We start from the raw sequence: 26,698 nt of genomic DNA, 5'->3' as shown, positions 1-26,698 counted from the left end.
AAGATATCACCAAAAGAACCTTGAATTGGTCATTGGGGTGTTACGTGATAATGGGTATCCATTACAACTGATTTTTGAAACATTTCACGAAAGGCTTAGGACTTTGTTTGCGAGAAATAAAAATAATAATTCAGGTGACGCTAACCTAACACCTGATACTAATTCGGCTCGCGTTGCATATTTTAATGTCCCATACATACCCAAATGGTCCGAGCAGTTTAGCCATGTGGTCCGTGATCTAGATGTAAAAATGTCCTACACAGGTTTGAATAAGTTACGCTCGTTTATCCGCGTGCATAAAGACACACTGCAGAAAGATTGGCATAATAACGTTGTATACAAAATTTCATGTCAAAATTGTAATGCCTCTTATGTCGGTCAGACCAGCAGGCAGTTGAGAACACGCATTAGGGAGCACAGAAATCACATAAAAAGAAACACCGCGCAAAAATCCGTGATCACGGATCACAGGCTGAATAACCACGAATTTGATTGGGATAACGTTGAGATCTTGGATGAGGAACCGTTTCTAAGGAAGAGACTTGTTTCAGAGATGCTGTTTATCAGGCGCCAGATAAATGGCCTAAACCGACAAGAAGACACAGAGTGTCTAAGTCAAGCATATATATCTGTTGTGACAAATATGCCTCAAATTTCTTGAAAGACGGTCTTCGTTTAGTTGTTATCGAATTCCTTTAGAGAGCCATAAATCATTTGTAACATTAATCTCCATACATCGTATGTTTGAGAGAGAGAGATAAAGAAAAGGGGGGGGAGCGAGAGGAAGGGGGGACAGTGATAGAGGGTGAGAGACGGAGGGGGGAAAGGGAGAGAGAGGGGGGAGAGAGAGGGAGAGAGAGAGAGAGTGGAGTGGGAGAGGGAGAGGGAGAGAGAGAGAGAGAAGGAGAAATAAATTCCACACATTGTTTGACATTGACTTCGATAACAGGCTATGAGCCGTGGTAGGGCGCCTTATAAATAGCATCAGAACGAATATCTTCTTCACTCGTGCGTCGGGCGCGTCCGCGTACGGTCGTGTGAACGTGCGATGGATGAGTGTGTGAGTAAGAGTGAGCCCCCTTTCGGAAATTCCTCACTATACTCGTCATTATAGTCCACTTTTGAGTACCTCATGACATATTATGTCACTTTGTCTATCTAATGGGATATCGATAGGGGGGGCTCACGGCTTTTGCGCTACGTGCGGTAGTATGTAGATTCCCCATTATTATTTATTGTATTAAATTTACTGAAGAAGGTCCAAAGAAAGGACCGAAACGTTTAGATTCAATAAATTTGTTTTTCCAACAAGTTTGTTTTTAATATTTGCGTACCTACACCCTACGCGTGGCTCCATATAGCCTCCTTTTGAATTTGTAATTTATCAATGCAGGGAGCCTACATTGTTACTTAGAAGAATATTGGTAAGTTGACCTTAAGAAAATCGATGAAACAATAAAATAATGACGATGCAACGTGCAAGTTTCTAATTTGCACGATTTTTATATTGGAATATCTATGAATTTCCCATACTTGATGCTGTGCTGCTAATGTCAACATCTCTGTCGCCATCATTTGGTATAGTTATATAATCAGCTTCTTCTTCTTGCAAATCCTGACTCGCATTTGTGTGGGTTCTACAAAGGAAATTGTAATAATAATAATTATTATAAAACCAACACTAATAAGATTTAAAGAAAGAAGTATTACGGTCGTAACAGGCAAGAATCGCGCAGAAATTCCATCGCGTCGTAGAATTTCCACTTCTCCTTAATGTCAATTCTTGCGGAACCGCTGGCATGCTGCTCAGCTTGAACAAGTTTTCGGAATGTGTCTCGCAAGCTTTTAAATTTTTTTTTAGCATCTGCTGCATTTAGTTTGCCTATAACGGTAAATTACAATTCAAGACGAGGCTCAAATCACTTATGTGAAAAGACATATTATTCCTCACCATTCAGTTCTGCGGAGACTTCATCCCAGAGACGCCGTACAGTCTCTCGATTTCTTTGCTCCAATGGTAATGAGAAATCCCATAAAGGAGTCCGTTTCTGCACTTCCAGGATGAGAAGTTCCATGTCTAGATCGGTCAGTTTTTTGTTTCGGGCAGTTTTTGCGATGGGTACTCCAGTCGATTTTCTGGAGAATCTGACCGGTTCAGCTGCAAAATGACGAATTACAAGGATTTGTCATTCTAAAAAAATTTTCAAAGTGTCTGGTTGTGCGGCAACCACACGAATAACTATATATATTAATGTCCGGCTTTAACGTAAATATAGACTCAATTTAGGGGATTTTGCCGAACGAAAAACGGACGTTTATTCACATGCGTTGCCGGACAAGCAGACAGCCAAAAGTTTTAGTAAAATTATAATATTCTTAAATTCGTGACGTGTTGTTTACTTACGGATATCCGGATTTAAATTCTCCTGGTTATCCATAACAATTGCCTCTATGTTGCCTGACATCATACTCCGCCTGACAATACTTTTTCTGTCATCTGTAAAATTCATTTGCCTAATTAACTTTAAAATAAAAACAATTATACATTACATACCTAGCATGGGGTAAAAGTAGTGATTCTCGTCAATGTAAAACTTGTTGTAACCCTCTAGACAGGAATGACCTTGAATCTTCTCGCAAATTTCCTCGCACAAACCACAAGTATACACAATACGAATTTGCTAAATATGTAAAAAAAATGTATCATCAATTATTCTATTTTTTTCTGTAATGAAAAGCATATTTGGAGGTTACATTAATACCAATATAATTTTAATTGATATTTACCTGTTGGGAATCCATCTTGCTCTCTACTATAATAGATATTCAAAATAATCAATATAATTTTGTGGTAAATTTTTAATAATAGTATATTAAAAAATTCAGAGGGACGCGAAATATAGCCTAACCAGGATTGACTGAAATGAGCGTCGAGCGTCAAAGCTAAACACAGTTTAGCTTTTATCACTCGACGCGGGAATTCAAAAATCTATCACATGACCAGATTTGACGCTCGAATCCAGCGTCGAGCGTCAGCATGAAATTGTACCTTAAATCAGGCAGTTTGACTATATAAATATGAACTGCTAGTGCTAGCTTATATCGAAATCCAAGACCTGTTGCGACATCAATGACCAAGTGGTGAACAGAGGAACTAATCCTTGTGAAGTGAAAGCTTTGCTACAAGTTTGCTACCGTGTTATTTACGTATTATTTACGTATTTTTATTTTATTCGATATAAGATGATTATATATTGTTTCATAGAAGGTTGTAAATCGACGAGAGAGAGATATAAACGAAAATATAATGAAAATTATATCAACGAAACATTTTATGTTTTGGATTCTTAAGACACTATGAGTAGATTTGTATACCATAACTTCAACAACTGAAAAAGTTTTTAACATGTACAAATTACAAAATAAATTAAAATGGAAAAATGTAAATATGCAGATTATATTTTTAGAAACTTAAATTTAAATATAATTTTTACAAATTTTGAAACATATTTTAGAATTAGATATATTAGAAAACCATAAATATGAATTAATTAAATTAATCATATTAAAATACTTACAAGGGACATGTCACAACTGTCCGGAACCGATTTGATTCTTCTTCAAATATGTTGTTAAATACACAAATCTAAAAGACACGTATTTTTTTATATGTGCGGATATTGAGTTTTAAGGGGTGAAACACCCCTTTAAAGAAAAACGGTATTTTTCTTTAGGATCGAATATCTGGTAAACTATAAGAGGTAGAAAAAAAAGACGTACAACAAATTTTAATGGCTTGAAGAGTACTTTAAAGTTATATAAACAAAATTTTTTTTTGAAAAGAAAAATTAAGTGATGGGGTATTTAAAAAAAATTTAAAATAAAACATTTTTTAAGAGAAGGGTAAAAATTTGAAATTGATTTTTTAAAAAAACGAAAGACCACCAAAAGTTTTTAATGCGGTACCAAACACTACCAAACGACTACCAAACGATTGGTAAAAAAAAATTACAAAAATCAAAGTGGGGGGGGGCTAACTTTGCGGAGGTCTAGAAATCGGTCCGAGTTCTCGATTCAAGTTCTCGAATAAAAATAGTTGTACTTTGACAACTCTAGATAGCTTATAGTTGAATATGTAAAAAAATAAAGAAAAAATTATTAAAAGTTATGAAGGTTTACGGTTACGGAAAGTGTGCTATAGCCTATATGCTTATACGAATATTGATCACGTGACTGATTTGCTGCTGCAGCATGCTGCATATGAAAAGGCACCTTCAGTCAATATTCTCCTCATACTTGATTATGATTGGTCAATTTCTTTAGGCTTATTGTTAGGGCTTAAATTACTTATTGTAGACCCGGTCTAAAAATGAACAGACCTCATGCTCCCGCCCTGAGGCCCGTTCTACAATACATCGTATGTTGTGGCGCCTTTCCATCTGGACAAAAACGTGGACGGACAAGTTCACGAACGCACCAGCGCCATTATACACTTCGTCCCTATATCCCTAAATATATACCACACACTCTCTCACGTACCGTTGTCTGAAGCAGACGTAGTATTATACCAAAGACTGATACCATAGTTAGTTGTAAGATAGATTGTTATACAATATATTTTTACATACCAAAAACGACCAACGGAGTATATTAATCTGCCCGGTGTCTAGTAGTAGTAAATCGGCGACTAGTGGAATAGGTAACTAAAATACATGAACCCCCACATTGGTGACCATCGACGTGTGTTAGCGTCCTTTTTTTCCCGCCTTACGCCACGTGGCGAGCAAAAATTTTAAAAAGAGAGATATACCGGCGAATTATTCGCCGACAAAAGTAGCCGAAGAAAGCAACACCGAGAGCACGACGTCCGTCGAAGAAAAACCAATTGACAACCGGCCCCCTTACTCAGAAGCTATGAATAACTTCGGAGAAGGACCAAGACCCGCGAACATCGACGCCGCCCAGACAATACGCTTACCACCATTTTGGAGAGACAACCCGGCACTATGGTTCGCACAAGCTGAATCAGCTTTTGTGTTACATCGAATAACAGACGAATCAAAATTTCGTTATATAATACTCAATGCTGATCAATCCGTCCTTCCCTTCGTGGCTGACTTGATTACCAACCCGCCCGAGCGAGACAGATATCAAACCTTGAAGGACCGCATATGCTCGACACTGGGAGAGACAAGCACAACGAAGATCAGGAAACTTCTAGGCTCACATGAATTAGGAGACCAGAAACCTTCCACCTTTTTACAACGTCTACGCAATTTGGCACCAGGTCAGGTAACGGACGAAATTTTAAAGTCTATATTCTTGGAGCAACTTCCAGAAAACGTCCGTGCCATCCTGGCGGTATCCGAAGTCCAAGATTTAACGAGATTGGCAGCCGCGGCGGACAAGGTGATCGAAGTGACCAAACCGGCATCAACAACAATCCAGGCTATCACCGGAGGACAGGCAGACACGGACAACAACAAGATCCTGCAGGAGATCGCGGAGTTGAGGAAGCAAGTCAAGAAACTCTCCGTAAGAGATAGATATAGGCAACGCAGCAGATCGCGCGGACGTTTCGGAAGCCGAGGACGGTCAAGCAACCGCGGACATTCAAATCACCGTCAAGACAGTGAAGATAACGCCGAATACTGCTACTATCACAACAGATTCGGCGACAAAGCATTTAAATGCACACAACCTTGCACATGCAATAAGCCGAGGGCGGTGGAAAACTAAACTCTCCGTTGCGAGTACAGACGGTCGTCAACGGGGTAATCAAAAATAATAAACGCCTAATAATAACGGACAAAAAAGACGGAATCACTTATCTTATAGACACGGGAGCAGACATCTCAGTAATCCCGAAGAAGATGATGAGAGGAAAGCTCACACCCGTAGATTTTCAATTGTTTGCAGCAAATAATACAGTCATAAATACATACGGTAGCAGCTCACGAGTAGTGGACTTAGGACTCCGACGACCATTCAGATGGCAGTTTATCATAGCTGACGTCCGGCAACCAATTATAGGTGCTGACTTCTTGGCGCACCACGGGATCCTACCGGACCTAAAGAACAGAAAACTGGTCGACGAACAGACGCTACTGAGTACTAAGGCGAGGATGACAGGAAAACAGGCTACCATCGCGACAATAGACGAAGGATGCAAAGTCAAGGAACTCTTACGCAAGTACGTTGAAATCACTCGCCCTACGGCGCTCAAAGAGACCGTACACGACGTGAGACACCACATCGTCACCAAGGGACCACCATTAGCGGAGAGACCACGCAGACTGCCCCCAGAGAAGTACGCAGACGCGAAACGAGAGTTCGAGACGATGTTGGCACAAGGAATATGCCGCTCCTCTTCATCACAATGGGCAAGCCCGTTACACCTAGTACGTAAAAGCAACGGAGAGTGGAGACCTTGCGGGGACTTTCGCAAATTGAACAGCACAACGGTCGCAGATAAGTACCCGCTACCTCATATACAAGATTTCACATACCACTTAGCGGGATGCACCGTTTTTTCCAAAATAGATCTCGTAAAAGCATACTTCCAGATTCCAGTGGCGGAGGAAGATCGCCATAAAACTGCGATAACTACGCCATTCGGATTGTACGAGTTTAATAGCATGCCATTCGGGTTGCGAAACGCAGCGCAGACCTTCCAGAGATTCATAGACGCAGTGCTACGAGGACTCAATTTTTGCCACGGTTATATCGACGATTTGTTGGTAGCATCGAAAGACGAAGAGGAACACCAAAGACACCTCGAGCAAATATTTCGGCGTTTAAAAGAACACGGACTGTCAATCAACGTGGCGAAAAGCAAGTTTGCGGAAAGAGAGGTCAAATACCTCGGATACACAGTAAACAAGGAAGGAATACGCCCGACGAGCGACAGAGTAGAAGCCGTCATTGACTTCAAGAAGCCGAACAATATAAGCGAGCTTAGAAGATATCTTGGGATGATCAACTTCTACCACAGATTCATCGAAAACGCAGCAACCATTCTAACACCATTAAATAAGTACCTGACAGGAGCGAAGAAACGCGACAAGCGGCCAATAGAGTGGACCATACAAGCAGAGGAAGCTTTCGACGAAAGTAAAAGACGCTTAGCAGAGACGACCTTATTAGTTCATCCACGAGGAAACGCCAAACTCCTACTCAGAACTGACGCTTCAAACGTAGCTATGGGAGCGGTGTTGGAGCAGCATCAAGAAGGAGAATACAAGCCTTTGGGATTCTTTTCTAAGAAGTTATCAGAGGCACAGCAGAACTATAGTACATACGATAGAGAACTCCTAGCAATTTACTCTGCATTAAAATTCTTCCGACACATGGCAGAAGGACGAAACGTAGTTGTACTAACGGACCACAAACCATTACAATACGCGTTCTCACAAGCTTCCGATAAAGCCTCCGAACGACAAAGGAGACAATTAGACTTTATAAGCCAAATCACTACTAATATTATTTATATTGCAGGACATAAAAATCAGGTCGCAGATGCATTGTCACGAGTAGAAGCAGTCAACCTACCAATTATTGTCACAACAGACGAACTCCACGAGGAACAGCAGAAAGACGAGGAACTCAGAGCTTTATTGGAGACTGAGACATCACTGTCACTAAAACCATTACGCTTAGACGGCGGAAACAAAACCGTATACTGCAGTATCGACAAGGAGATCCGGATATACGTACCAAAAGTAGTACGGAAGCGAATTTTTGACAACACACATAACCTGTCACACCCAAGCGGAAGAGCAACAAAAAAGACAATCGCACAAAGATTCGTCTGGCCAGGTATGCAAAAAGATATCGCTGGGCCAAGACATGCTTACAGTGTCAAAGGTCAAAAGTCCACAGGCACAACCACAGAATACCAGAGCAAATTCCAGTCCCAGACGACAGATTCCAGCATGTACATTTAGACATAGTAGGACCGCTACCAAACTCTAAAGGGATGAGATACTGTTTGACCATGATCGACAGGACGACAAGATGGCCAGAAGCTACACCAATAGCGGACACGTCAGCGAACACCGTAACAGACACATTTTTTAATACATGGATCGCACGGTTCGGAACACCTGGTATAATTACAACCGACAGAGGAGCACAGTTCGAGTCAGCGTTATTTGAAGCAATGGCCAAATTAATAGGCAGTCGGAGAATCCGGATAACAGCGTACCACCCGCAGGCAAATGAAATGATCGAGCAATGGCATCGATCACTTAAAGCGGCAATCATGTGCCACGGCACCACGGATTGGACGAGTGTACTTCCCATGGTACTTTTGGGACTGCGAAACAGCTACAAGGACGACATTAAGGCATCAGCAGCAGAGATGGTCTACGGAAAAACACTACCAGTACCCGGCGAATATTTCACAGCCGAGGAACCTATGGGATGCCCGGACATGTTCCTGCAAAAACTTCGCGAGCTAATGCGGCGAGTGAGACCAAAGCCCGCAGCACATCACATCAGACAGAGCTTTCGTCCACAAAGAGCTGGAAGACTGTACACACGTCTTCGTCAGGGTCGACCGAGCGACTAGATCTTTGGAACAGCCATACGAAGGACCTTTCCCTATAATCAAAAGACTGACTGATTTTTTGTACAGGATCGACTACAAGGGCCTACCAACCGAGATCAACATCGACAGACTGAAGCCGGCGTTCATTGAGAAGGCTGGGGAAAACCAACAACCACCTGAGGACAATCCCCTCCCAGAACTTCCGCCAGCTGAAATAGAGAGAGAACATCCTGTACGAAAAATTAAATTCGCGACTCCATGAACGGAGTCACTAAAGGGGGAGTGATTGTGGCGCCTTTCCATCTGGACAAAAACGTGGACGGACAAGTTCACGAACGCACCAGCGCCATTATACACTTCGTCCCTATATCCCTAAATATATACCACACACTCTCTCACGTACCGTTGTCTGAAGCAGACGTAGTATTATACCAAAGACTGATACCATAGTTAGTTGTAAGATAGATTGTTATACAATATATTTTTACATACCAAAAACGACCAACGGAGTATATTAATCTGCCCGGTGTCTAGTAGTAGTAAATCGGCGACTAGTGGAATAGGTAACTAAAATACATGAACCCCCACAATGTCACAGTCGGATGTCGGAACGTAAGCGATGGTCCAATGAAAAAATTTCTTTTTCGAAAACAAAATTTTCTCATTGGACCATCGCTTACGTTCCGACATCCAACTGCGACATACGACGTATTGTACAACGGGCCTTTTATTGATTCTACAAATTGTTTTTTATTTAAAATTAGAGTGCTCCGGGGTTTGTTAATATTATTACTTTAATTGTGGAAAAGGATTTATCAATCTGTATAACTCATAATTATCGGTATGCAACTAGTCACATACTCAAGTAACTAATTGCATACCAATAATTATGAATTAACTATACAGATTGATAAAACTTTTTGCATAATTAAAGTATTAATATTAACAAACTCCCCTCCCCGCCCGAAGTGCTCTAATTTCATATAAAAAACAATCTGTATAGCCAATAAATAACTTTATGATCGATCTAACTTTAAATTCTATCGGTAAAACAAGATATCCGTTTAGCATCCCCTTTTTCAAAACATTGATTTTATTTATTAATAGTACACAGTTTTATTGCACAATTCTAATAGTTAATCTCAAAATATATGAGAAATAAAATTTATATTATTTTATTATACTTAAAATATTAATATAATTTTAATTAAATTATAAAAAAACTAATAATTTATAATTGTTATATTTGTGAGCGTCTAAATAAATTAAAAACTATGTAAATGTATAATTATTTTTATTATATTAATTTTTACTTTTTTTTACAATTAATAAAAAATTTGATAATTTATTATAAATATATATATACCTTTATATATAAATATATATATTGTAAATATATATATATATATATATATATATATACCCACACAGCACATGTAAATTCCGAGAATGTCACAAAATTCTGAGAATATCACAAAAGTATATTGCGTATGACTAGGAACATTCGAAATACATACTGCGATATACTGAATATGTACTAAGAATGCTACTATGTTCGATTTTTCCTGCTTCTCAGTACATACTGAAAATATCTTTTAGTATATAATAAGTATATCTATAGAATGTCTTGAGTATGAGATTGGTATATACATATATGTACTAATAATGTACTAATAATATACTCAAGACATTCTATAGATTAACTTATATTTTCTATATTTTATATATAAATATAAATGATATATGTTACCGTAAACATCCCATATCCGTTTTTTCATATACTTACTAGTAAAAATATGCAAATTTTGACTACTAAGTATACGGAAAAACAGATTTCGAGTATTTACGGTACATATATATATAATCCATTTATATTTATACTATAAATGGATTATTGGTGTAAAATATTAACATTTTGTTCACATATAAAATCTTTTTATTCAAATTTCTTAAATATATGTTATAATTGCACATATATTATTTGAACATATAATTGCACTTTTATATTTTTTTATATAAACATTTTACTTATTTATTATAAAATGTTATTCTTATATATTTATAATATACTTTATATATATGAAACACTTTAACACATACTATTAAACATTTACATAAACATGACATTTTTATAGTTTATATGTTTAGCTATATTATATATATATTTCTAAAACATATATATATTAAATCTAATATCTATATGTACATATTACACACACAACACACACTATTATAGTTTAAACTCTAAAAATCTCGTCGGTGCGGACTCTGTCATTTAAAAATTGACAGTCCCAGCACCCACCAGCGAGATTTTCATAGAATTCTTCTTAATGAACTATAAAAGAGTTTACATACATTATAACATTCACTAAAAAAATTTTAGTACTGATAAAACAAAAGAAAACTTAGGACAAATTGTGTGTGTGAGTTTTGAAAAATAAATAAATCTAAAGAATAGCTACTTAAAATAAAGGACGGATAATCACCGTAATTATAAACGTTGTCAACAATAACTCAAAACAAATTATAAATTATAAAGATTCAAGAAAAGGCTGAAGAAAAATTCAACGAAGTACTATTTTAGTCCTTTTCACTATTCAATGTTTGTCTCTGCATACGTTCTTTGGCATGAGTCAACCATATTTTTATTGGAGCTGAAATCTGTTCGTCTGTAGCATTGATGTGCAATTTTCTTACTGCACCTGGAAAAGTTTTTAAAATTGTTTATGAATTATTGATAAATAAATTTTGAAATATATATTTTGTTTTATTTATTTATCATTTGTTTTATTATTTATTTCATTAAATTTATTTTATTATTTATTTTATACTTATATAAATATATTTTATACTTAAATATAAATACACATACACATAATACAAATAAAATAATAAATAGTACACAGTAAAAATAAGAAAATATTCAATCCATTTACCCAAGTTATAACTTTTTATATTGTAGCCAAAAATGATGTACAGTTCAAAATTTTCAGAAAACTATTTCTCATTATTTTAGAAAATCTTATTAAAAAATAAAAATGAAATTTTTGAAATTTTAGTTATTTTTAAATTCATTTTGCCTCTAACATTAGCATTAATTAGTACTTTCCAGTTAAATTATATATACATAATTATATATTTGATACGTAAACATTTTTGTAAAATATAAAATAATTTAGTGTAGTAGTGAATTTAAATAAGACTTTAGTAATTTTAAATCGTTTTACAAGTAATTGCAATAACAGCTAGTTTTACTTACACTAAAAAATATCATTAAATCTTACTTGATTTGTTGTGATTTGTTGAGTCCGCAGTTTATATTTCCTTGTTTTAAATATATATTGTATATATCCCACGTATATATATGTATATAATTTTTCTTATTTCACAGAAAGTATTAAATCACGAAGTTGATAATAATGTTCTTTTTGTGCAAACGCTGTAACATATAATAATAATTTCACATAAGAATACATTTAATAATATTTAACATATATTTAATAAGCTATATGTTGTTACTGCAATTAACTTTTAAAATCATTTTAAAAATTAATTGCAGTAATAACTTAGCTCTTACTTAATCGCACACTATATAATTAAAATATGTTATAAAACTCACTTGATTTTTGCGAATCCAGAGTTTCACTTTTATTTTTTACATATCCCATCTATATATATATGTGTGTGTATGCGGAGATACTTTTTCTTTAGAAAGATTCTGCAGAGATCACAAAGTGATACTTGATATAATAAACGACAATTGATAATGACGTCCTTTTTTTGTGCAAATAACGCTGTAACATATAATGAGAACTTCATATAAGAATACATATATTAATATATATTAGTTGTTGCTGCAATTAACTTTTAAAACGGTTTTAAAAGCCTAGTTAACATATTATTTTATATGTATGCAATATCTTTCCTTCATTATCAATGTGTAATACAAATATAGAGTATTGGCATACATTAGTCTTTTAAGATCGTTTTAAAAGTTAATTGCAGTAACAATTAGCTTACTTAATCGTACACACTATATAATTAAAATATGTTATAAAACTCACTTGATTTTTGAATCCAGAGTTTCACTTTTATTTTTCACATTTACATCTCATCTATATATGTATATATGTGTAGGCTCCTGAGAATATAGATATTATTTCAATTATTTGACGCAACGTATACGTAAGATTTTGGGAATGTATACGAAGGAATTTAAATAAAAACGGCAAGTGAGAGTGGGAGAAAGCGCCGATATACAAGAGCGCGAGAGACGAGAGGGAGTCTTGAGCCAACCGCAATATACAACGTGTTGTGTGCCTCGAACAAGGCACTGGGGTTGCGCCGAATTAAGGATGAGGATCCTCAGGTCGACCAGGACTTCGTAGGAAGTTAGGAGGGTTACACTCTGTTCTCTTCTCTTTAAATACACTTCTATTGCGAATTAAATATGGTTTCACTTTATTTCTCGTCCTTTCTTTAATTATATATATATTCGTGTAACATTCGATGTTTGGCTAACGAGCGTTTATTAGTAATTCTTCTTAATGATTCAGATTTTTATTAGTGAGTCTCGTCCTGATGTTCCGGATTCTTATTAGCGACCACGTCTTGATGTTTAAGAATTGTATTCGAGACTGCCCTTGCGGGCGGGCTCTCCGTCTTATATCTTCTTTTGTTCTTTGATTTTCAACGGGCGAGGCCCTTGGAAACAAGTCCCCGATTGGTTAATAATATTCACGCGTTTTTGGTCTAAATGCAAGCGAAGCAGGTCGAAGTCCCTGGCCTCCGCTTGCAGCTCGCGATTTCCGTGCTTCGTGCGTATATCGCTGCGTTAGCGTTTTCGTTCGACGAGCGTTTGGCGAGAGCGCTCGTTTATAAGTAAAAATGTTTTACAATATTATTATTCCTAATAACTACTGGTTATAGTTCGGGCTATAACAAACGGATGAACGCGAACGATAACTGAGCGAGAACAATTTATATAAATTGTGTGACTGTGTGTGAATACGAATTCGGCTTATTTGCTTTATTTCTTTATTAAACATTTGAACATTGGCTTTTCTTATTTTGTATTATTAATTCTTTTTAAATGTGTCAATAAATTTTCATCGTAACATTTTAAAAGTGAATTTAATTATTAAAAGTAAAGACGTTCTTAATACCTCAGATCTTACAGCGGTAAAAATTTCAGAAGTGGGATATGAGCGCATGCTCGACCTGAAGAACATTAATTAACATTTAATTTTATTATTTGTGGAGTAATTCTCGGTTCGAGAGGAATTCGAACGCTCGATTATTCTAGAAGGATTTCGAACGCCCAGGACGTGTTCACGTGATTGAAGGCATGTTTTGGTGGATATAGGTCAAGGTCTGTTGACAGTTCTTATGGATCGTGCGACTGTGAAAACTTTAACGATAAATCAGTTGCGATCGTTGGCTTCAAGTTTAAATTTGTCAGTGACTGGCTCGCGAGCAACACTTCTGGTGAGAATTTTGGACTTTTACGATAGAAGTGGGCCAGGGATTAGAAGAGCAATGGATCATATGCAGGATACGGGCGAGAGAGCGTCCGGGGAAAATACTGTGCAATCGGAAGTGTCGGCAGTCTCTAATGGATCTAACGTTTTGCAACCGAGTCCTGCTGCTGCATTGAATGTGGAGGAGATTGTTAGAGCTGTGATTGGAGTGCTGGATGCGAGGGAGCGTAATCCGAGGAGGGAGAGACGTTCGCCTTTTGCTGAGGGAGGATCTGGCTCTAGCAGTGGTGCAGGCAGTCGGGATGCAAATAATTGGTCTCAAATAAAATTCGCGACCAAGCTAATTCCAATTTTTTCTGGAAAGGAGGAGGAGAATGTATCCAAATGATTGGATCGAATTTCGAGTGTTGCGCGTCTGTACAATTTAAGAGACGACACAGTATTCCTAGCGGCGATATCGCAATTGAAAGACAGAGCCTTAAATTGGTATAATCGACAGAATTTGGAAGCAGTATCAACTTGGGAAGATTTTAAATATTATATTGGAAGACATTTCGAAATCAAGGAATCGTATACTGCTACTCTGGCAAGAATTGGGCAAAGGACATGGAAAGCTCATTCTGAAAAATTTATTGACTACTCTGAAGAAAAATTGACGCTAATGCAGACTCTTTCCTTGACGGAGAAAGAAAAAATCGATTTATTGGCCGACGGAGTTAAGGATCCTGTACTAAGGAAGCTCGTGTTAAGTACCTGGATTTCAAATATACCTGACTTTCTAGAACATGTAAGAAGGATAACGGAAGACACAACAATTCCGAAAAACAAAGAAGCAAACAATCGTTTTGGAGGTCGAGGAAATTCGGCAAACAAGAATCAAGGCATACGACCTTTTGTATCTGAAAGGACGTGTTATAATTGTAAGCAGCCCGGTCACATTTCAAAGGATTGTACACAGAGGAAAATTACATGTTTTATATGTGGACAAGAAGGACATATCAGTGTGGCCTGTCCAAGGAAATCAACAGCGAGAAATTCGTCGAGTCACGTGATCGTACAGGAGGATTTGATGGTGGAAAGGAACAGCGCCTCATCGTCTGAAAGTGTAAATGTTATGAACTTTGCGGCTAAAGACGAAGCGTGCGTTAGAATAAAATCCGTTAGCAACCCTCACGTAAGTCTTAAAGCGCTAATCGACACAGGAAGTCCGGTGAGTCTTATTCGTCATTCTGTATTTAAAAGATTTTTTCCCAATAAAGAAAGTTTTAGGATTGTAAACAACATTAATTTGAAAGGTGTAAATAATTCATCAATTACAATTTTCGGTAAATTTTATGATCAGATCTCAATGCCGGATATTGAAAATTCTTGGTTTGATGTGGAATTATTTATTGTAAATGAAAGCACAATGCAATACGATTTATTGTTGGGTCGACAATTCTTTGTAAACTCAGGTATTAAATTGATTTATCATCAAGGAGGATTTAGTTTTGAAAAAGTAAAAAATTCAGATGATTTTGTGCATTCGATATTATCAATAGATGTAGAAAAATTTGATCAATACGATGAGATCGAAAATAATTTGAATCCGGATACTCCCTTCCTTGAGAGAAAGAAATTAATAGAAGTATTTAAGTCTGTCGAGACAATGAAAGTTGAGCCAATACAGGACGATCATAGCGTAAAATTACATATAAAGGATGACTCACTTTTTCGCTTTGCTCCACGTAGATTATCGTTTACCAAAAAGAACGAACTCGAGGCAATCATAAAGGATCTGTTAGATAGAGAAATTATAAAACCTAGTATTTCGCCTTACTGTTCGCGCGCGATTTTAGTTCCTAAGCGTAACGGGCAAAAAAGGATGTGTATTGATTTGAGGCCGTTAAATCAGCGAGTGCATCCGCAAAAATACCCTTTTCCGATTATCGAAGACCATTTAGACAAGCTGCATGGCATGAAGTTTTTCACTAAGTTAGATCTTAAAGATGGCTTTCATCAGATCAAAATTCATCCGGAATTTACAAAATATTTTGCTTTTGCAACGCCCAGCGGTCAGTACGAATATTTACGATTACCGTTTGGCTTCTCGGAAGCACCCGCGGAGTTTCAAAAGCGAATATTGCATGTTTTCAATGAACTGATACGAGAAAACAAAGTATTAGTTTATATTGATGATTTGCTTATTCCATCGGTTAATGTCGAGGAGGGTCTTGATGTATTGAGGGGGGTGTTAATTCGATTAAAAGAATATGGGCTCGAATTAAATCTGTCAAAATGTTCATTTTTACAAAGAGAAATAGAGTATTTAGGATATTTAGTTTCCGAACGCGGCATTACATTATGTAAAAGACACGTGCAGGCGATTTTAGAATTTCCGCAACCTAAAAATATAAAGGAGTTACAAGGATTTCTTGGACTGTGCAATTACTTTCGACGTTTTATTCAAAATTTTGCTGTAAAGACCGCTTCAAACTTTACTTAAAAAAGACGTGCCCTTCGTGTTCGATAATGGATGTATTGAGTCTTTTACTCAGCTAAAACAAGAATTGTCGTCTCCCCCGGTATTGTGTATATATAATCCATCCGCGGATACTGAGTTACATTCTGACGCGAGTAGCCTGGGATTCGGAGCAATTTTACTGCAAAGGCAGACAGACGGTCGTTTCGGGCCGATAGCATATTAGTAAGGCAACTTCGGACGTAGAGAAAAAATATCATAGCTTTGAACTGGAGACTCTGGCCATTGTTAGGGCTATTGAACGTTTTCATGTATATGTACAGGGTATTCGGAAATATAAGCGGTCGTCTTCACTATTGTTACCGATTGTAATTCACTTGTATTGGCCATGAAAAAAATTAATATTAATCCACGCATTGCTCGTTGGAGCCTATTTTTGCAAAATTATCATTTCGAATTAAAACATCGTTCGTCAAATAAAATGGTTCATGTAGATTGTCTAAGTCGAAATGTGATGCTAGTAAATTTTATTTCCGTAGAAGACGAATTAATGTACAAGCAGTTAATGGACCCGAAATTAAAAGAAATCGCTATAGAACTCGAATGTAAAGATAATAAATATTTTTCATTGATAGACGGCCTAATATTTAGAAATTATAAAGACAAACCTTTATTTGTAATACCGGAGAATATGATAAATAGCGTCATCAGAATATATCACGATGATATGGGCCACGTAGGCGTTGATAAGACAATGCGCGGAATTCTCAGTCATTATTGGTTCCCTTGTATTAAATGGAAAGTAAAACAATATATCGATAACTGTATTAGATGTTTGAGTTGTTCGATTGCGTCCGGAAAAAAGGAGGGTGAAATGGAATTGGTGGAGAATTGTACAAAACCTATGCAAATTCTGCATGTGGATCATTTCGGACCTCTTGAAAAAACGAAAAAGGGATTTAAATATATTCTAGTAATTGTCGATTCGTTTACTAAATATGTATGGCTCTATCCCTGCAAGTCAACAACTACGGAAGAAGTTATAAAACATTTCTCTACTTTGTTCCTTTCATTCGGCCTTCCGATAAAAATAATTAGCGACAGGGGAACTGCTTTTTCGTCTAAACTTTTCGCGGAAATTATGAAATCAAATGAGACAATACATATGATGGTAGCCATGGGGTCTCCATGGGCTAATGGACAAGTGGAGCGAGTAAATCGTTTCCTTAAATCAATCTTAGCGAAAATGATTGAGAACTCTGACGAATGGGAAAAAAATTTAGGAAAGGCCCAGTACGTGATAAACAATACGGTTCATAAAGCGATTAATACTACTCCGAGTCAATTGCTATTAGGTTTCGAGCAACGAAGTGTGAACGATGGCGAACCGCGACAATTTATCGATAATCTAACTGATATCGATAAAGATTTTGAGGAAAAGCGAAAAAAATTAAGAGATGCAGCGGATATAGCGAATCGTGCGTTAAAAGAATACAATAAGTCCCAATATGATAAGCGTCACAAAAAACCGTCAAAATATTGTGAAGGTGATCTGGTGTTGATAAGGGTTCTACAGCACAAGCCCGGCACAAATAGAAAGTTACTGCCAAAATATAAAGGACCGTATCAAATTAAAAAAGTGTTAAATAAAAATCGTTATGTAGTTGTGGATGTTCCGGGTTATAGTCATTCAATAAAGCCTTTAAATACTATATTATCAGCGGACAAAATAAAAAAATGGATTAACGTAGCGAACGATGATCCTGGGTGATCCAAAGAATAAATTTGTTGAATTTCTTTTATATAATAAGTTAAAAATTTTTAGTGGTACTCGTATAAATTTTAATTTTGTAAACTGCTAGCGTATAATTATATTTGTATTTATAATTATGACATTCTCGAAGCGAAAATTAGTTCGAGACGAACTAACGCCAGGACGGCCGAAGCTGTAGGCTCCTGAGAATATAGATATTATTTCAATTATTTGACGCAACGTATACGTAAGATTTTGGGAATGTATACGAAGGAAATTAAATAAAAACGGCAAGTGAGAGTGGGAGAAAGCGCCGATATACAAGAGCGCGAGAGACGAGAGGGAGTCTTGAGCCAACCGCAATATACAACGGATGAACACGAACGATAACTGAGCGAGAACAATTTATATAAATTGTGTGACTGTGTGTGAATACGAATTCGGCTTATTTGCTTTATTTCTTTATTAAACATTTGAACATTGGCTTTTCTTATTTTGTATTTGTATAAATTTAAACCTAAATGAAATCGGAATAATGAATAGAAAATAATTTTGACTTTATTTTAAAAACAACATAATTAAAATTTTAAATATTTATTTTATATAATGTTAATATAATCAAAAGAAGAAAAAAAGTAATTAAATTACTAAAAATAGAACTGAAAAGATTTTAATAAATATAAATTATTAATATTTTGAAACATTTAATAACTGTAAATTTTATAATAAAAGAGTAAAATATTATTTTATAATAAATATTGAGTTATTTCTGGAAAAAACCATTCTCTAAGGTTAGAAAAGAATAACCAGAACCTTAGAGAAGAATATTTTACTATGGTTTTCGAATGAAAATTGTTTTATTAAGAAAGAAGAAATTTTTCTGGAATGTTCATCAGATCGATTCTTTAGGCTAGAAAACATACCAAAGCCTAAGAATGAAAATACTCTCTGATCTGAGAACGAAATAATTCTACCAGAAAACTCTTATTATAAAGAAGTATTGAATGTATAAATACTTGATTATTGAAGAATTTTGATATGATTCTTTAATCTGAATGTCGACTGTGAGAGAATGTATCTTTTGAACTCTGTATGTTTGAGATATTGAAATTCAGCGCTGAATCACTCCAATCTTTTGAAAATAACTCCAATTGCGCTGAATCACTCCAATCTTTTGAATATAACTCCAATCGTTTTTGAAATTTCCTTAATCTTTTGAATCCCTTTGAATATTCAGAAAATATGTCTCTTCGAGAAAAGACAGAAAACCGAACAAAACACACCGAATATAATGAACCCAGTCATAATTAAGAAAAGAAAGAATACATAAACTGAATTTGCAACGAATTATAAACATTACTTTAAATTATATAATGCGTATTAATAATTCATAACTATATATTTGAATAAACATTTTGTACATTTTAAACATTTCCGCCCGCCTTCGTTAACCATCGTTAACGAATGAAATGAATTATAAAGTATCTGTTGAAATTGGTAAAGGACAAAGTTTTACAATGGGTCGCTTCTGAATAGATGTCTGCGTGCGTACTGTAACAACTCTTGTATACCCATCTTTTCCTGGATGAATTTGAATGATTCTGCCTAAAGGCCATTTTGAAGGAGGGTATCGTTCATCAATAATAAGAACAAGAGAGTCTTTCTTAAGAGAAGGAGTAGCTTGATTCCACTTGTAAATAGCATAATAACGTTGTAAACATTCTTTTGACCATCGTGACCAAAAACCATCCAACATTTGACGAATTAATTGCCATCTAGAAAGATGTGAACATTTAATTGTTTCAAGTGATGGCTCTGGAATAACAGCAGGTGCACTTCCAATTAAAAAATGTCCAGGAGTAAGAGCGTTTAAATCTTCTGGATCTTCTGTAAGAGGGCATAAAGGTCGAGAATTTAAAACTGCTTCAATTTGAGTTAAAAGTGTTAACATTTCTTCATAAGTGAGAAGTTTGTCTCCAACAATGCGTTTAAGATGATATTTTACAGATTTAACTGCAGCTTCCCATTTTCCTCCAAAATGAGGAGAGGCTGGTGGATTAAATTTCCATTGAGTTCCATCTTTAGATAAAATCGTTGCCAATTTTCTTAACTCTTTTGAAGATGATAAAAAAAGGTTTTTTAATTCAGAATCAGCTCCTTTGAAATTTAGTCCGCAATCGCTCATTAAAATTGCACAAATTCCTCTTCTAGCTGTAAACCGTTTATAAGCAGCTATAAATGTTTCGGTAGAGTAATCGGTTACAAGTTCTATGTGAATGGCTGAAGTAGAAAGACAAACAAATAGAGTTATATAAGCTTTATAAGTTCGAGCGTTCTTTCCTTTCCAAGTTTTAATAATGAATGGTCCAGCGTAATCAACTCCAGAATTTAAAAAAGGACGAGAAGGAGTTATTCTTTCAACTGGAAGTTGCCCCATAATTTGTTGTGCTCGTTTCTGCCGATATCTTGCGCATCGTACACATTTTAAAATGAAAGATCGTACGGGTACTCGTCCTCCAAGGATCCAATATTCGTTTCGTATATAAGCCAATGTGATTTGTGTTCCTCCGTGCATTGACCGTAAATGAGCGTCAGAAATTATTAGTGTTGTTAATGGAGAGTCTTTAGGAATAATCAAAGGATGTTTAGTACTTGATGGTAAAAAAGAAGCTTGTAAACGACCTCCAACTCGTAAAAGTCCATTAGAATCAATAAAAGGTGTAAAACGTGTAAGCGGATTTGATTTAGATAAACATTGTCCTTTGGAAAGAATTTTAAAATCTTGATAAAAATGATAATGTTGAACTGATTTAATCCAAAAAAATTTTGAAATTTCTAATTCTTGTGTAGAAATTGGAATATTTAATGAAGAATCTGGAATTTTCTTAAATTGTTTGATAACTCGTTTACATATTGCTGTAATTGAAAAGAGTCGAGTTAAATTTGAATATTTATATAACAGATCCCAAGGTTCCAAAGATTTGTCGGTAATAATGGTAGAAATTTGAACTGTTCGTTCTTCCAGATTATCTTTTACAGACACTGTTTGAGGTTCTTTTGGCCATGGCCATGTTGAAGAATTTTTCAAAAGCCAGCAAGGTCCATTCCACCACGTTGAAATGTCAGAAAGTTGATTAGGTGTTAAACCTCTTGTAGCTAAATCAGCTGGATTTTCTTTACCTGGTACAAATCTCCAAATTGCTTGAGGTAATGTTTCTTGTATTAAACAAACTCTGTTATGAACAAAATCTTTCCAACGAGAAGGATGATTGTTTATCCAAGTATATGTAATAGAAGAATCTGTCCAAAGGTATATGGGAATATTTTTTAATTCTAAAATACTCAAAACATGAGAAACTAATTTTGTTAATAATACAGCTCCTGATAATTCAAGGCGAGGAATAGTTAGTCTTTTAAGTGGAGCTACTTTAGTTTTTGAACATATCAAATTAACATGTATATCTTCTTTTGTTGTTTTTATTCGTATATAGACGACACCTGCAATAGCTTGTTGCGATGCGTCACAAAATCCGTGAATTTCAATAATATCTTTTGATTTAAAACCTAACCATCGAGGAAATGATAAAGTTGGCATTTTATGAAGTTCTTCAATAAATTTTGTCCATTTGATAGATATAGATTCAGGTAAAGGATCATCCCAATCGAGCTTTATAGACCAAAGTTCTTGAATGAGAATTTTTGCCTTAATAATAACAGGAGAGATTAATCCAAGAGGATCGAACATTTTAGCTATGGTTGATAAAAGTGTTCTTTTTGTAATTTTCTTCATTAAAGATAAATTAATGGTGAAGTGAAAAGTATCTGTTGATGGTTTCCAACTCAAACCAAGAGCATGAATCATTATATCATCTTCAATCTGAATAGATGTTGAAGTGATTTGGTCTTCTAAAGGAATTGATTGAAGAATAACAGGATTATTACTTATCCATTTCTTGAGTGGGAAACCGCCCGCCATGCATAGATTATTTACTTGTTGAACTTTTTCTTGAGCTTGCTGAATTGTATCAGCTCCTCCAAAAATGTCGTCTACATATCGTCCTTTTGTTAAAATAGGAATAGCAAGAGGAAATTTTTGACCTTCGTCAATGACAAGCTGTAACATCGCACGAAGTGCTAAAAAAGGAGCACAAACTAGACCATATGTTACTGTGGTCAATTGATAAGTAACAATATTATTAAATTCATCAATCCATAAAATACGTTGAAAATCCCAGTCTTCTGGATGTACTTTAATTTGTCTGTACATTTTTTCTACATCTGAAGTAAATACATAACAAAATTGCCTAAACCAAATAAGAACATTAAATAAATCTATTTGTAATTTTGCTCCAGTATGAAGTAAATCGTTTAATGAAAATCCTGAAGTTGTATGACTTGATCCGTTGAATACTACTCTTAATTTTGTTGTCAGACTACTTTCTCGAAAAACTCCGTGATGTGGCAAATAATAAACATGTTGAGGTTCTGGATAAGAATTTGGTACAGATTTCATATGTTGAAGTTTTTCATATTCTTTTAAAAATTCTGAATAAGAATGTGCATAGCGAAAATTTGATGCAAATTTCTTGAATAAACTTGTAATCGTACGAATTGCCTTTGTTTGAGAATTTCCTAGTTTTTCAATGGATTCTTTGAATGGTAATTTAACTATGTAGCGACCTTGAGCATCACGTGTATAGGTAGATTTAAAATGATCTTCACATTCTTGATCCTTAGAAGATAAAAAAGAACCTTTTAATAATGGAGTTTCTTCTAATTTCCAAAATTGTTGAAGTAAATCATGAAGTTCTCTATCCAGAGAAACATGATAACTTTGAAGGTTACTTGACGATGAATTTGAATTGAATGGACCGGAAATTATCCATCCAAATTTAGTTAATTGAGCAATTGGAGAATCTTTGTTTCCTTTAATAAGACCTTCTTCGATAATTTGATTGTAAACATCAGATCCTAATATTATATCAATAGATCCAGGTACTCGGAAATCAGGATCTGCTAATTTTAGTCCGTTTAAATGTGACCAATTTGATGTATTTACTTTCACAGATGGAATTGATGAAGTAAGTTTTGGTAAAATATGTGCAAAAATGTAAATTGTTGAATCTTCAAAATTATCGTTATGACATGATTTTAATTGAAAAGAAACTGTACCTCTGGTTCTATTAGATTTTTTACTTCCTATTCCAATTAAAGGAATAGAAGAATGTTTCCGAGGTAATTTTAGTTGTTGTGCTAGTCGTTCAGAAATCAACGAAATTTCAGAACCCTGATCTATTAGAGCTCGAACTTTAACATTTTCTTCATTTTGTTTTACAACAATGACTTGAACTGTTGCTAAAAGGACATATGAAGAAGTAATTTCATGTCATGTTGAATGTAGTACATGGGTTTCAGTTGATTTCGAAGATGTTATAGTAGAATCTTTTAATTTAGCAGTTTCAGAATCTGATTTTGTATTTGATAGTGAGTTAGCTTGATGAATAGACGTATGATGCTTACGCCCACATTTGTGACAACGTTTCAATACTCGACATGTGGATACACGATGTAATCCTAAACAATTGTAACACAACTTGTTTTTAGATATAATTGCCAAACGTTGTTGAACAGTTTTTGAAGTATATTGCGGACAGTTTGATATATAATGATTGGATGAACATATTGTACATGAATTCGTATTATTTAAATTATTATCCTTAATTTTTCCTTGATAATGTGATTTTACTGATTGTTGAGTTTGAGAAGATTTTCCAATTCGCGATTTTTCAAAAGCTTGAAGAGAAAGCATTCTAGTGACTAAAAATTCACTGAATTGATTCCATGATGGAGGTTCTTTAGATGATCCTAAATGGTGTTCCCATGCTTTGACAGATTCTGAATCTAATCGCTGAACCGTAATAAATATTAAAAAATCATCCCACGTTGAAATAGGTCGTTGCAGTGTTTCTAACATTCGATAAATTTGCATGATATTCGTATATAATTGTTCCATTTCGCTAGCAGATTCTTTCGTCATGCGTTTCAAAGTAATTAAAGAATGTAACGCTGCATTAATTAATAGCCGTTTGTTTTCATAAAATGATATTAAAGAATCCCACGCTTTTTTAAAGTTATCTGCTGTGAGCGAAGTATTTTTTAAAAGATGTGCTGCAGATCCGATGAGACTTGTTTTTAAATATTGCAGTTTCTCAACTGAAGTTATTGTTGGATTTGTTATTACAAGAGAGCTGAATAAATCTTTAAATGATAGTCAATCTGCAGGTGAACCGTTGAATTTTGGAATATCAATTCGAGGCAATGATGAAAAAATGTTGGAATATTTGAAGTTGAATTTTGAGAATTAGACGAATTAGATTCCATTGTTGATGTCTTCTTAGTAATTTCGTTTTCAGTATCAAGAAAAGAATTAATTTTTTCCACTGCCTCGAGGTAACATTCATGTGTCATTGAAAAAAGATTATCCGAAAAATATAAATGATTATGTATGGTTAATCGATCATTGGGACTTAGCTGAGTTATAGATATTCCAATTGCTTCATGAACTAGTGAGAATTTTTCCCAATTTTCTTTAAGGGACGTTAAACGAGCTTGTACTCTTTGAGGTGAAATTTTTGATTCTCCAACTTTAGTAAAATTATCGACAGCATTTGCAATTAAATCCATGAGTGCGAGCTGTTGCTCAATCTTGTTTTAAATATGACTGATTCTCATTTTTGTCGCTCTTTATAGATCCGGCTCGAAGGACCAAAAATTTGTATAAATTTAAACGTAAATGAAATCGGAATAACGAATAGAAAATAATTTTGACTTTATTTTAAAAACAACATAATTAAAATTTTAAATATTTATTTTATATAATGTTAATATAATCAAAAGAAGAAAAAAAGTAATTAAATTACTAAAAATAGAACTGAAAAGATTTTAATGAATATAAATTATTAATATTTTGAAACATTTAATAACTATAAATTTTATAATAAAAGAGTAAAATATTATTTTATAATAAATATTGAGTTATTTCTGGAAAAAACCATTCTCTAAGGTTAGAAAAGAATAACCAGAACCTTAGAGAAGAATATTTTACTATGATTTTCGAATGAAGATTGTTTTATTAAGAAAGAAGAAATTTTTCTAGAATGTTCATCAGATCGATTCTTTAGGCTAGAAAACATACCAAAGCCTAAGAATGAAAATACTCTCTGATCTGAGAACGAAATAATTCTACCAAAAAACTCTTATTATAAAGAAGTATTGAATGTATAAATACTTGATTATTGAAGAATTTTGATATGATTCTTTAATCTGAATGTCGACTGTGAGAGAATGTATCTTTTGAACTCTGTATGTTTGAGATATTGAAATTCAGCGCTGAATCACTCCAATCTTTTGAAAATAACTCCAATTGCACTGAATCACTTCAATCTTTTGAATATAACTCCAATCGTTTTTGAGATTTCCTTAATCTTTTGAATCCCTTTGAATATTCAGAAAATATGTCTCTTCGAGAAAAGACAGAAAACCGAACAAAACACACCGAATATAATGAACCCAGTCATAATTAAGAAAAGAAAGAATACATAAACTGAATTTGCAACGAATTATAAACATTACTTTAAATTATATAATGCGTATTAATAATTCATAACTATATATTTGAATAAACATTTTGTACATTTTAAACAGTATTATTAATTCTTTTTAAATGTGTCAATAAATTTTCATCGTAACATTTTAAAAGTGAATTTAATTATTAAAAGTAAAGACGTTCTTAATACCTCAGACCTTACATATGTGTATGCGGAGAACACTTTTTCTTTAGAAAGATTCTGCAGAGATCACAAAATGATAATTGATATAATAAACGACAATTGATAATGACGTCCTTTTTTGTGCAATTGCTGTAACATAATAATAAGAATTTCACATAAAAATACATATTTTTGATACATTATAATATTCGATTGTGAGGTTATAATTTGCATTATTGAGGTTAATTTGTGTGTTTATAATTATGAAGTATTAATAAATCATTGAATAGCTTTTATAAAATACCCTTTTTACATTTAATTTATTTGAAAATAAAAAGGATTACCTGCGATTAATCACAATCGTAATATAATTGCACCAGATTGCACATAGCACTTGCACGTGGTCAGTGAAGAAGAAGAAGGAAAAGACAAATGACGGCAATAGCGGAAATTACGTATCCAAAATGGCATACATATCCGCTCATAAGTAAAAATGCGCGTAATTCAATAGTATATTATGAGAATATACGAAAAATAATATACTATAAGAGATATTAAAAGTACATTCTGAGAATATACGAGAATATACGAAAAATAATATAGTACGCAAGATGTTCTGATAATATCCTGAGAATATACGAAAAATAATATACTACACAAGATATTATAGAGATGTTCTCAGTA

The 26,698-nt window shown here is 34.6% G+C and overlaps 2 protein-coding genes and 1 long non-coding RNA gene across 3 annotated transcripts; 1 reads left to right on the top strand and 2 right to left on the bottom strand.

Annotated features, from left to right (window-relative positions):
* Positions 1-1,516: 1,516 nt before the first annotated feature.
* Positions 1,517-2,802, bottom strand: LOC145948370 (uncharacterized). Its single transcript, XM_083058067.1, has 6 exons — positions 2,788-2,802; positions 2,555-2,681; positions 2,405-2,497; positions 1,952-2,158; positions 1,711-1,882; positions 1,517-1,637 (listed from the first exon to the last, which is right to left on the bottom strand). The coding sequence occupies exons 1-6, from the start codon at positions 2,800-2,802 to the stop codon at positions 1,517-1,519; spliced, it is 735 nt and encodes a 244-aa protein (XP_082914193.1).
* Positions 2,803-4,369: 1,567 nt separating this feature from the next.
* On the top strand, positions 4,370-5,739 carry LOC145948368 (uncharacterized). Its single transcript, XM_083058066.1, has 2 exons — positions 4,370-4,417; positions 4,750-5,739. Exons 1-2 carry the CDS (start codon positions 4,370-4,372, stop codon positions 5,737-5,739), a joined length of 1,038 nt encoding a protein of 345 aa, XP_082914192.1.
* A 5,020-nt stretch (positions 5,740-10,759) lies between these two features.
* LOC145948367 (uncharacterized) lies at positions 10,760-26,452 on the bottom strand. Its single transcript, XR_014427343.1, has 6 exons — positions 26,359-26,452; positions 26,042-26,164; positions 12,616-12,692; positions 12,171-12,345; positions 11,836-11,990; positions 10,760-11,253 (listed from the first exon to the last, which is right to left on the bottom strand). It is a non-coding gene; the product is annotated as an uncharacterized LOC145948367 (long non-coding RNA).
* Between the last annotated feature and the right edge of the window lie 246 nt (positions 26,453-26,698).

Source organism: Prenolepis imparis, unplaced genomic scaffold (genome assembly GCF_030444845.1).
Source record: "Prenolepis imparis isolate NDT839.2.m4 unplaced genomic scaffold, iyPreImpa1.0 SCAF_353, whole genome shotgun sequence".
Classification (NCBI taxonomy): Eukaryota; Metazoa; Arthropoda; class Insecta; order Hymenoptera; family Formicidae; genus Prenolepis; species Prenolepis imparis.
Note: the sequence above shows the minus strand (reverse complement) of the source record. Positions and strands in the feature narration are given on the sequence as shown.

Coding starts and splice junctions, on each gene's coding strand:
- LOC145948370 (XM_083058067.1), bottom strand. Junction 2,159..2,404: donor GAATTTAAATCCGGATATCC/GTAAGTAAACAA, acceptor GTCATTTTGCAG/CTGAACCGGTCAGATTCTCC. Junction 1,638..1,710: donor GATTCTTGCCTGTTACGACC/GTAATACTTCTT, acceptor TTTCCTTTGTAG/AACCCACACAAATGCGAGTC.
- LOC145948368 (XM_083058066.1), top strand. CDS start 4,370: ATGAACAGACCTCATGCTCCCGCCCTGAGGCCCGTTCTACAATACATC. Junction 4,418..4,749: donor GGCCCGTTCTACAATACATC/GTATGTTGTGGC, acceptor GACGTGTGTTAG/CGTCCTTTTTTTCCCGCCTT.